The sequence below is a fragment of the Eurosta solidaginis genome, chromosome 2 (genome assembly GCF_040869045.1).
Source record: "Eurosta solidaginis isolate ZX-2024a chromosome 2, ASM4086904v1, whole genome shotgun sequence".
Classification (NCBI taxonomy): Eukaryota; Metazoa; Arthropoda; class Insecta; order Diptera; family Tephritidae; genus Eurosta; species Eurosta solidaginis.
Window position 1 is genome coordinate 282,158,742 of NC_090320.1, and position 12,260 is coordinate 282,171,001.

Consider the following 12,260-nt stretch of genomic DNA (forward strand, 5'->3'; position numbering starts at 1 on the left):
CATTTTTCGTAATTTTCGATATCGAAAAAGTGGGCGTGGTCATAGTCGGATTTCGTTCATTTTTCATACCAATATAAAGTGAGTTCAAGTAAGCACGTGAACTAAGTTCATTAAAGATATGTCGATTTTTGCTCAAGTTATCGTGTTAACGGCCATGCGGAAGGACAGACGGACGACTGTGTATATAAACTGGGCGTGGCATTAACCGATTCCGCCCATTTTCACAGAAAACAGTTAGCGCCATAAAATCTATGCAACTGCCAAATTTCAAAAGGATTGGTTAATTTTTGTTCGACTTATGGCGTTAAAAGTATCCTAGACAAATTAAATGAAAAAGGGCGGAGCCACGCCCATTTTGAAATTTTCTTTTATTTTCGTATTTTGTTTCACCACATCATTACTGGAGTTGAATGTTGACATAATTTACTTATATACTGTAAAGATATTAAATTTTTTGTTAAAATTTTACTTTAAAAAAATTTTTTTTTTAAAAGTAAGCGTGGTCCTTCTCCGATTTTGCTAATTTTTAATAAGCGTACATATAGAAATAGCAGTAACGTTCCTGCCAAATTTCATCATGATATCTTCAACGACTGCCAAATTACAGCTTGCACAAATTTTAAATTACCTTCTTTTAAAAGTGGGCGGTGCCACGCCCATTGTCCAAAATTTTACTAATTTTATATTCTGCGTCATAAGTTCAACTCATCTACCAAGTTTCGCCGCTTTATCTGTCTTTTGTAATGAATTATCGCACTTTTTCTGTTTTTCGAAATTTTCGATATCGAAAAAGTGGGCGTGGTTATAGTCCGATATCGTTCATTTTAAATAGCGATCTGAGATGAGTGCTCAGGAACCCACATACCAAATTTCATCAAGATACCTCAAAATTTACTCAAGTTATCGTGTTAACGGACGGACGGACGGACGGACATGGCTCAATCAAATTTTTTTTCGATCCTGATTATTTTGATATATGGAAGTCTATATCTATCTCGATTCCTTTATATATGTACAACCAACCGTTATCCAATCAAACTTAATATACTCTGTGAGCTCTGCTCAACTGAGTATAAAAATAAACGTAAGTAATACAATTAAAAAGAAATAATAATCGGAAGTGAGTAAGTCTTCCATTTTTAGAAATTCTTAAAATAAAATCTGCTGAAATAAATCGCATAAATTTATTGTGCATACATATGAATACAAAAAAAACTATAAACTACACACAATCACTCATAAGTGCGAATTCATAAACGTTTATGTTATTTGAAAATGAATTAAGTCATCGCCATTGTATTGCAAAAGAAGCTGCGTGATAGACGCACTCACCCTCCCCCCAACTAGAGCTCTTTCTACGTACATATAAGCCCGGACCACCATTAACTACAATATTAAATAAATTGTAGCTATACCGTCTTGGAAATTTATTGTCTGCTAAATTATATTTATTTATTTAGTTGCACACGTATTATATTTTTTCTTTTTGTATACGCATTAGAATTTCAATAAATTGTAGCCCTGAGAATTTCTTCTTCCATTTCGAAAATACGCTATCCTACTAACTACTAAGATATCAGACGCGTCTCCTAGACACATGTGTAGTACAGTCCGTCAGTCATTTATTTAGTGAATTCGGTGACAACAGACAAATAACGTGAGAACAGCCATCTGTTACTGTCAGCATTGACAGTCAACATATCGACACACAAACTCAAGTGTTTTTGTTGGGGTTTAATGCAATTTTCAGAAAGTTAAATATAAATTATATTCACTTAGCAGATTATTTGCGTACTTTTATTTTCCTTTTTTATTGCAAGAAGGGCGAATATTTGAGGATGATTTCCAGAATATCTCCGATTTGGTAATGGTTTAAAAACCGTTTTAAACTATCTTCAAAAATGGTTGAGATTTTTTTTGACCATTTCAAAATTATCTTTGAGGCCATTTTAGTATTATTTTGATATCGTTTTTATGATGATTAAAAGGCTATTTGGCCTGGATTACTAGATAGTTTTGGGGTCAGTTCCTTGTAATATTGGAAAAATTTCTTTACTAAATTATATTTAAGAGGTTTTCGGAATAACGGCATAATTCAGGGTAATTTTGAGATCAAGCCAATTTCAAAGCTATTTCGGGATCATTTCGGAAAATTTCAGGATCACTGAGTGAACTGCTAACTTCCAAAGAAGCAGAGTGGAGAAACGTGCCACGCCGAGAGAGTTAAAGTGCACTCTCACATAAGCGGAGAGCATTAAAAATTGTCCAGCTCTTCGGAGCCGTAGTCGACTCAACCAATCGAGAATGTAACCACTTAGTCTGGGCTCGAGAGTTCGTCGAAGCAGTTCAAAGTGCACTGAAACAAAGTTTACTTTGATAAGCCCATCTTAATACAAGCAACATTAAAAAGAAGAAGATTGAAGATTAGTTGTTGTTGTTGTTTTCGTATTACCGACAACGAAGGACGCCAGAGCCTCGCCTGCTAAATATGTGTATGATACATTCATATTTGTAACAGGATTCCCCTCGCGTAGGTGAGGTTGACAAAGCAATTTCAAAACTATTTCGGGATCATTTCGGAAAATTTCAGGATCACTGAGTGAACTGCTAACTTCCAAAGAAGCAGAGTGGAGAAACGTGCCACGCCGAGAGAGTTAAAGTGCACTCTCGCATAAGCGGAGAGCATTAAAAATTGTCCAGCTCTTCGGAGCCGTAGTCGACTCAACCAATCGAGAATGTGACCACTTAGCCTGGGCTCGAGAGTACGTGGAAGCACTTCAAAGTGCACTGAAACAAAGTTTACTTTGATAAGCACATCGTAATACAAGCAACATTAAAAAGAAGAAGATTGAAGATTAGTTGTTGTTGTATTAACGACAACGAAGGTCGCCAGAGCCTCGCCTGCTAAATATGTGTATGATGCATTCATATTTGTAACAGGATTCCCCTCGCGTAGGTGAGGTTGACAAAGCTTGTGTTGCGAAATCTTTAAAGCTATAAAGCTGTGTATTGCGCTTATCAACCACTTGAATCCATGTGGCTAGTCATTTACAAAAACGCCAATTGCCAACTTTGAAAATATTAGTCCAATATATTTATTTTAAACAAAAATGCAGCATATGTTGGAAAGTTACAGACTAGTTAAGCTCATTATGTACGTTTCAGTAAAAATTTGGATACCCAAATTATTCTTTAGGACAGTAAAATAATGTGGAATAAACTAACTCGAATGCTGGAAATAGGAAAGGGGAGAGAAATAGTGTTAATATGCCAACAGTTGATAGGAGGACGAATCAACGAACTCATGAGTTAAGATAAGGCAAACATAGTTAGACATCACTAAAGTAGTATAGCTGCAGGAGCGACTTACATCAAGAAAAATACTTTCTTAACCCGAGAAACCCGAGGTCTACAAAAGAAATACTTATTTAGTTTATTAGCTACAGTTATAGGATATTGGCCATTCGGCTTGATGGGGAAGGAATAGGAATACTCTTCAACGACAAGTGTAGGAGCTGTAGCCAAGATCATTCCAAAGAAACGGTCACCAATTTCTCAGCGAGTTGTACTGTCTGATCTGAGAGCGGTATCAAAATTCTTCATAATTGACAGCTAATTTATTGCTCTCGCCAAATGGTTGCAGAAAAACAAGCTCAGTGTACAGAAATCTTCATAAATAATTGGTTCTAGGAGAAAGTTCATCTAAACGGTGCGTAGAACACTACTTGGGCTCTGTGTCTTCGGTCGACCAACACAGCAAGAAACCAACCAAGGGAAATTTTTCGTATTTCCCTTTTCAAGCTACATAGCCGTCCCTGCAATTTTTGTACTCCTAAATAAAACTGCCTCGGAATAGACTACATCAGTAGTTTAACAAAGTAATACAATTTAGTTTATGCAAAAACTTACTGCGGTTGAGGATCGGCATCATCAGCATCCGTTTTCGAACGATACTTCCGTTGACATAAGCGCTTGGCAACTTTGAAACGCATTTTGAGATTCACTTTCAGCTTATTATTATTGTGACGAGCACTACTTATACTATGATGATTATTCGATGCCTTAGATAAATTGAGTATGGGTGTATGGCACTTTGTACTATTGGCCGAGTTATTGTTTGAGTTTATATAATGTAAACTGTTGTTGTTACCGTTTACAGTACGTAGGTGATGGTTGATCGGCGTTGTTGTTTTGGTTGGTGTTGTTGCTACTGCAGTTGTTGCTACTGCCGTCGCTATAAAGTTACTCTCTTGCGATAACGAATGCTGCTCCACATTTGCTGCATCCACTGCATTACCATCAATTTGTGCTCTCACAACTTGATTCATATCCAAAACTGAATCACCTTTCCACACTTCTAATTGTAGCAAACTTCGTTCTAACTTTGGATTTGTTACCAACACTTGTTCTACACTCTCGCCGCCCAGATGCAAATCGTTGGCTGGTGTTGATGATGCTGGTGATGGCAGCGTCGCTCTTGTACCGTCTAAGCTTGCAGTATCCACCGGTGAGCGCGATGCTGATGGTGTTGGTGACATGGTTATTGGTATCACCAACATTGTTGGTATGATTGGCGCTGATATGGCTGCCAGCGTGAATGCTTCCTTAGCCGTTTTGATGATTTTCTAAATAACACTGGGATAGAATTTTAAGTGTTGCGCTCTACTTGGCGTGTAGATTTTTTGTTAGCTTTTGTTCGCTGATTTTACCTGGCTTTTTTCGTTTCGGTTTTCAGTCAACTTAAGACAAGAACAGAATATGGAGGGTGTTGATTTTTTTGTTTCACGTGGAATGTCGTTGTATGGAATGTAATGGTGCGTTGTTTTAGTTCAGTTTCTGTATTTAATTTTATTATGGCTGGTTTTCCGAATTTTTGTATAAAAATATTTTTTTTTTTTAATTTAGCTTTGTATTTTGTTCAAGGTTTTATTGTTTTTTTGGATATGTCTTGTTAATTTTTTTAATATTTAAATTAATAAAATGTAATATTCTTTTTTTTATATTTTTCTTGCTCCTCGCTTGTTTTAATTTAAACTCCAATTTTTCTTTTTCTTTTTGCTTCTTCCACTTTTCCTTGATTTTCTTAAATTTTTTAATTAGCTTTTTTTCCACTATCTACTATCTAGCTCTCTTGTATTTTCGTTTCGTTTTAAATTTTTCACTCTCATAAATCACAATTAATAAGTCACACAGTTTTCCCTCTCTTAACAGAGTTACGTAAAAAGCAAATTATAAGCGAACTCGTTTACGTTTGCTTATTCTTTTGCCCCTCTATGTCTCTCTCTCTCTCTTTACACAAATAAAAATTTGCCTCTTGCAGGTACATACACTCACAATTAGTTGGGAGGCTTCTTTTGTCTCGTTCTAAGCAATTTCTGTTCAGTTTTATTTGGATGTAAGTTGTTTCTTCAGCTCCCTTTAAAATGTCGATTTATCGATGGTTATACTTAAAAACACAGTTAGCACATTCACTTTAAACCTTTCTCTTGTACATTTTAAAGCAGTACTTTATTGAATAAGTTGTAATTTTTTGTTAGCGTTCGAAATATTTTCTTCGTTCCCCTTCAAATTTTTAACTTCAAAAAAAAAAAAAAATTTTTATACTGTTGTTGTTTCAGCAGATCTATATATAAAATATTTTTAAACAAAAATTTGTTTTATTTAAATTTCAAAGAATTGAAATGTTATTAAAGAAAATTTTTTTGTATACATAAAATTTTAAGCTTAAAATTTGTCCATGACTTAGTTGGAAATACTTTCATATCCTTAATTTTCTAACTTTTGATGACTTTGATTTAAAAATTTTAACTTTCTTAAAGTGTTGTTTTTTTTTTTTTTTTTTTGTTCAAGAGAAGTTTGTTAATTAAAAGTTTTGACTAAAAAATTAAGAATTTTTGCTTTGAGTTTCAGAAACACTGAGTTTTTTAAATTATATACTTTTATATTTATATTTAGAATTTGGTTGAATTTCTTTAAACTGGTTTTTTTCGTTTTGTTAGAGTTGCTTTGATTCCTGGTTTAAAAAAAAAAAGTTTGAAATTATAGGTTAAAAATAGGCTATGAATTTTAATTTGAAATACTTTAATTTCTTTTAGTTTCTAACTTTTGATGTTACACATTTTTTAAATTTCGTATTTTCAAAATTTTGTAAATTTGCAAAATTTAAAAAGTTTTGGAATTTAAAATTTGCACAACTCTTTCAGTGTAAGGATTAAAAATTGTATTCACGAGATTTTATATTTTGAGTTTTAAAATTGTATGGCTATTTTTTTGTATAAGATGAGTTTTTATTTAAAAATTTCACGATTTTTACGAAAAAAATATAATGTGTGTTCATAGGGCAAATAAATTTTAAAGTTCACGTGATAAAACGGCCCTTAAATCATAAAAATCTTATCTAATTAATAAAAAAGTGTTTAAAATTTTCCAAATTTAGAAAATTTAAATTTTTACTTGAGGGCAGCCGAATTATTTTCAGTTCTTAAAATTTGAAGCTTATGGAATAAGGTTGCAATTTTAGCATTAACCAATGAAATTATTTTTATTTTCGAAATTTTAGATTTTAAAATTTTGAAAAATTTAATTTTTAAATATTTTTTTCTTTATTTTAGAAATATTTTTAATATTCTAATTTTGCCGTCATTATTTCGTATATTTAAAAATATTTTTTAGTTAAATATAGTAGGTCAAACTGATCAAATATTTTTTAAAAGTTTAAATTTTCACAGTTTTGAAAATTGTTTAAGTTTCAAGTTTCAAAAATTATTGACATTTTCATTATTTCAAATTTGCACTTGAAAATTTTCAAAGTTGTAACAAGGCAGCCTTTCGTAATTCAATCATATGTATTCTATCTAATTAATGTAACATACCTACAATTATTCTATCTAAGCAGTATGTAACATACCTGCAATGTAATTTACTACTACTTAAAACATGTCTGTAAATGTACATTTTATGTTAAGCTGCAACACTACTTTAACATTTTCTCTAAATTTTGCCTAAGTTCATTTTGCCGATCATTTTTAAATTCAATTGGCTTCGAGCTTACGAAGAGGAAGGTTTTCGTCCAATATTGCTTCGGACAGTGCTTAACTCGAAACAAAATCGAAGTTTGTGTGTATACATGTAACGTTCTCGTCCGATATTGCTTTGGACAGTGTATTGCATGCACACGCACACACATTTAACATACGTATACTAAATCGCCAGAACGTTTAATACTACAATAAATACATGAATTAATCTAATATACAACAAATATCAATGTAATGTACATCAATTTTTGTTATAATAAATCGTATTATTTTCTTCGTTCGAACCCAAACCAAAATATTACAAAGTTATTTTTTAGAGTTCAAAATATTTTCTCTAAATTTTTTTAATTTTAGCATTCTTAATGAAAACTTGTTTATATTAGTTAAGTTTTCAAAGCACAAATTTAGAAAAATGTCACGATCCCCAAATTTTAAGCATGGAAAAATTTTAAGTTATAATTGATTTTTTTTTTATAAAAATATAATTTTTTCAATCAAAAAACTTGTTTACATTTTTGTTTTGAAATTTAATTGAACTAGTTTTTGATGTTAAAATTTTGGAATTTTTGGATTTTGAAGAATACATTTTTTTATTTTGCTTTAAAAATTTTTACCGTTTTCCGGTTTTTAAATTTCAAGTATTGAATTGAGTAGCTTAATCCTTTTTTACCGAAACTTTACGAGTTAAAAGTAGACCCGAATTTTAGGTTTTCAAAAATTTTTTTTAATTTTTATTCATTTTTAAGGTTTGTTAATTTTGAAATTACATTTTTGATTGTAAAATTGCAAGTTTCTCGTCAGTATATTTTATTTGAGGTTTTAGAAATTGTAAATTTTTCAGTTTCTCAAGTTTTTAAATATGTATTTGATTATTTTAGAAATTTGATTTTAAAACTAATAAGTTTATATCTTCCGAAATTTTAAGAACGACTATTGGAAATTGTGAGTTTTTTGCTGTTAAATATATGAAAGAAATTTTTTGGATTTCAGCTGAAATTTTGGATTAAATTTTTTTCTTTAAAATTTTCTAATTTTGAAACTTTAAAATTTTGAAATTTACTAAAATAAAATTTTGATATTCGAAAATTTTAAATATCTTTTACAAATTTTTGTATTTTAAACGTTCAGCTTTAAAAATTACCAAAATTAAATTTCAAAAATTTAACATTTTTTTTCTATTTAAGAAGTTTTATTGCTTTTGAATTATTAAACCAACAAATTTTAAAAAATTCATAGAAAAAATTATTATATTTAAAAACTTTTAAGATTACACAATAGGGGGACTCATGTAACCGTATAAATGCCTTATAAAGTGTGTAAACGTATAAATTTATCTAGTGCGTAAACGAGCTGTCAAATTTTGTATGAAAAATCATTTACACAATTTGTATAAATTTACGCGCACATTTCATTGTGTAAACGCGGTAAACTCAAAGGAATGCAACCTTGCAGACATTGCAGCAGGCATTTTCATCAGAAATCTCCAATATCAGCAAGTAACGCCGTTTTAGTTTTGATTTTTCTCTTGATCTTGGCATTTTTTAATTTGTACAACAATCAAAAAAATTTTGTTTGGCAATAATACAGCTGTAAACAATCAAGTTTATCAAAAGTATTACTAGGTGCGTTCATATAACAGCGTGTGTAAATGGATATAATTTTACACCTTATAGGTTTATATGCTTTCATGAGTCCCCCTAATAAATTTTATGTAATTATATGTAACCTATTTTCAAGCACTTTTATATTTTGAATGTATTTATGCTTTTCACTTTTACTTTCAGCCTCGAAATACTATACCTTTTTCAAGCCAAAATTTCAGCTTGCTTTTTTATAGTCAACTTATAAAATATTTTTTTTTTATAATTTTTGTTTTTGTTTACTTTAGTCGTTGCGTGGAAAAGCACATCTGTGTAATATTCAAAAAAAAGTTTATGATTGACATTTAAAAGCTATGAGCATCAGTTAATGACGCACACAAGCACAGTAAACCTACCGAGAGCTATTTTGGAGGTGCGTATGTGTTTGGCGACTAATTTTTCTACACAATAAAATCAAAATAAAAGCTGAGAGCTAAAAATAAATTACAATCGCCTATCTTTAGGCAAACCCACCAAATCGTGCATCACTGCGGTTATTTTTAATTTTCATCCCCCTGCCAACTGAGTGCTTTAAGTTTTGTTATTACAAAATCACCTAAACGGAACATTTGTTTGAGTAGTACAATTATGTAACATTTCCATTATCATAATTTAAAATTTGGTCTACCTGCTTAATCTGCTTTGGTAAATTAATAGGTGAAAGCTGACAGCTGTCAAAAGTCAATAAAATTTTGGGTTTACATTCATGAAACACTTGAAGGCGTTAGTGGCGGCACAAGAAAGTACCTAAATTTGATTCAGGTAATAGCAATTTCTTATAAATAAGACAATTGTTGATTCAAGTAAGTGCTGCTTACTAAAACTTTCAAAAACAAAAACTTTCAAAAACTTTTTTAAACATATTTCCTTCTTGGCGTTTTTTAACTTAAATAAAGGAAAAACATTATATTAACTTGAAATTTTGTTTTATGATTTTTGAGATCAAAATACGTAAATGGAAAAAAGTTGTAGTCTTTCGAAAATTTGATTAAAAAAATATACAAATTAAAGACGTGTTTTCATAATATAATTTTAAATTTTTTTTACCATTTTCAAAAGGAAGCCACCAATATTTTAACTTCGAATTCGCGTTTTTTTACACTTTGAGAATATGAGTTTGGATATATTAACAAAAATTTCAAAACCTGTTTTAAAAAGCAGAGATTTAAAAAATTTCCCAACGAAAATTTAGAAAATAATCAAAATTTTCGAAGTGTGTTCACTCTTTCAATGCGTGATTTTTAAGTTAAAGGCACTCTAAATAGTTATTGCAGTTTGACATTCTCATTTTCAATAAATGTTGAGATTTGAAAATAGTGTGATTAAAAAAATTTTTTGAGACTTTGCTTAAAAGTTACAAAAGTTTGCAATACTTAAAAAGTTAAAAGCAAAATTCAAGTACCATCAAGAGTTAATAAAGTCATAAAAATCACATTATTGAAAATTATAATATTTCCCTTTTTCCACCGTTTTTTAAACTTCAAAAAACTGGTAAATAAAATTCGGAAGCTTTACACAAAGCAAAGTTACGATAGGTTAAGGCAGTTGAAAGATACCGAAATTTTTTTTGGAAATTTAAACATAAACCCTTTGAAAAAAAGTTTTGAATAGTAAAATATTTTCGACATGGCGTTTTGTCTTCGAATTCACCTTTGAGGTATCTACGTATTAGATTCAGATTTCGAAAATAAAAACTATTTTTTTTAACATTCTTCGGAAGCTACCAAAGCTATTCAAAAATTACTAAAAGAAAGCTTCTAAAATTTACAGAGATAAAGGGTTGAAAAATTAATTTTTTCCCTGTAACCGTTTCTTTTTTCAGCTGTCCCAAGAATATCACCTTGAAGTTTGTTACCAGTTTGAAAGTTGTAACCGGTTCGAAAACACGATGTTTGCAAAAAGGTTCCTTAAAATTAACAGTTTCCAAAAAAAGGAACCGTTTCTAAAAAAGTTAAAGTTTGAAGTAAAGTACAAAAACGTTAGCGGTTCCAGCAAAATAACTGGATTCCTTAAAGGGCACTCTGCCCAAAACGGAAATGTTTCCAAAAAAAGGAATTTACTTAGAAAGAGTAATTTGTTTCAAAAAATGACAGGTTTTAAGAAGGTAATCGGATGCCAGAAGGTTTTATAAAACCGATTCCAAAAAAGTAATCCTTTCCAAAAAATAAACGCGTTCTAAAAAATTAACCGGATCCAAAGAAGTAACCTGTTATAAAAAGAATAACCGGTTCGAAAAAGTAACCGGTTCAAAAAAGTTACTGGTTCTTAAAAAGTAACCGGTTCCAAAAAAATAAATCGATTATCAAAAGTTGCCGTTTATAAAACAGTTTTCGGTTACGAAAAAGTTACCGATTACAAAAAAAGTAACCAGTTCCAGAAAGTAACCGGTTCTTAAAAAACTACGCGGCTCGAAAAAGTATGTAAGTTCTCCAAAGAAATGAGCGGCCTAACATTGTAATTTATTTAAATAAGTATGTAGTTTGATTATTTGGTATTCCGAGTTTAGCATCACTATACAATTTATCTAACAGCTTGTTGGCCCTGTGTTTGATTTATAGAACCAAAAAAACCGGCTCGCTTGACCAACTTATAAACTAGCTGCATTTTATGAATTTGAAAGCATTCGTAAGTATCCACAAACATATATATACATTAGAACACCCACAGAATGTATGGGATTTGCAAAAGTATCAAATTATCTCGCTCCCATGCATTTTCTGAAATAATGGGGATAAAAAGTAAGATCTGTAAAAAAATCAGGCCATCTGTAGTGAAAAAATTTGACCAAAAGGCTAAAATTGCACTAAAAAATTGTGTATGTCTTTATTGGCTAATATCTCATAAACCAGTAATTTAGGAGAACTAATGACATAAGGACTTTTACTTAGATTGGAGTCAGGAGTAAATTGCCCATATAAATTTTGTACCTGCGAGCGTTCTTTCAAGGACTTTTAATAAGTGGAAGTTAATTATTTATTTTTTATTTTTTTGTAATGGTCAAATAAAATACATGCAAAATAATGGATTAGATAAGCTATACACTGTTTGGTAAGATATTAACCACAGTTTCATTTTAACATTGCATTTTAATTTTATTAACATTTTTGCAATGGTGGGATGGTGTAAAACTAAGTAAAAAGGTTTTAAATTTCTAAAAATGAGACAATATAGGGGTAAAGTTCTAATCCTCTTCTCTCCACATTAAAGACAAGATCTTTAAAAAAAAATTTGTAGTGAAAATATTCCATGCGCTTTTGACCTAACGGTTAATAAAATAATTAAACAAAAATTTTTAAGTAAAATGTGTTTATTGAAAACAATATTTACATGAAGCAATAATAATACTAAAAGCTAGAAAATAATTAGGGAGGTCCTAGGTACTAGCCATCAAACTCCTTATCAATCTAGGGCGTTGATCAGACAATTAAAAAAAAGCGTTGGGCGCGTGAATTTTCTAAAAATGTGAGGCGTCGGATAACCTAATTAAGGTTCATTTGGTCTTATATATGACTATCGAGAGAAATTTGACGCGTCCAACGCTTTTTTTTAATTGTCTGATCAACGCCCTAGATTGATAAGGAGT

At 30.7% G+C, this 12,260-nt stretch overlaps 1 protein-coding gene across 7 annotated transcripts in view; it reads right to left on the bottom strand.

Moving 5' to 3' along the window:
* LOC137241060 (P protein-like) overlaps positions 1-12,260 on the bottom strand; it is a 408,891-nt gene that overhangs the window by 364,289 nt on the left and 32,342 nt on the right. For 2 of the 7 annotated variants that reach the window (XM_067768235.1, XM_067768232.1), the window contains exon 2: positions 3,910-5,576. In XM_067768235.1, coding sequence (XP_067624336.1) covers positions 3,910-4,559 — 650 coding nt within the window. In that variant the 5' untranslated portion in view covers positions 4,560-5,576. Of the gene's footprint in view, positions 1-3,909; positions 5,624-8,837; positions 8,947-12,260 lie in introns of all 7 variants that reach the window. The other 5 variants (XM_067768234.1, XM_067768230.1, XM_067768233.1 and 2 more) reach the window with 4 other exon arrangements.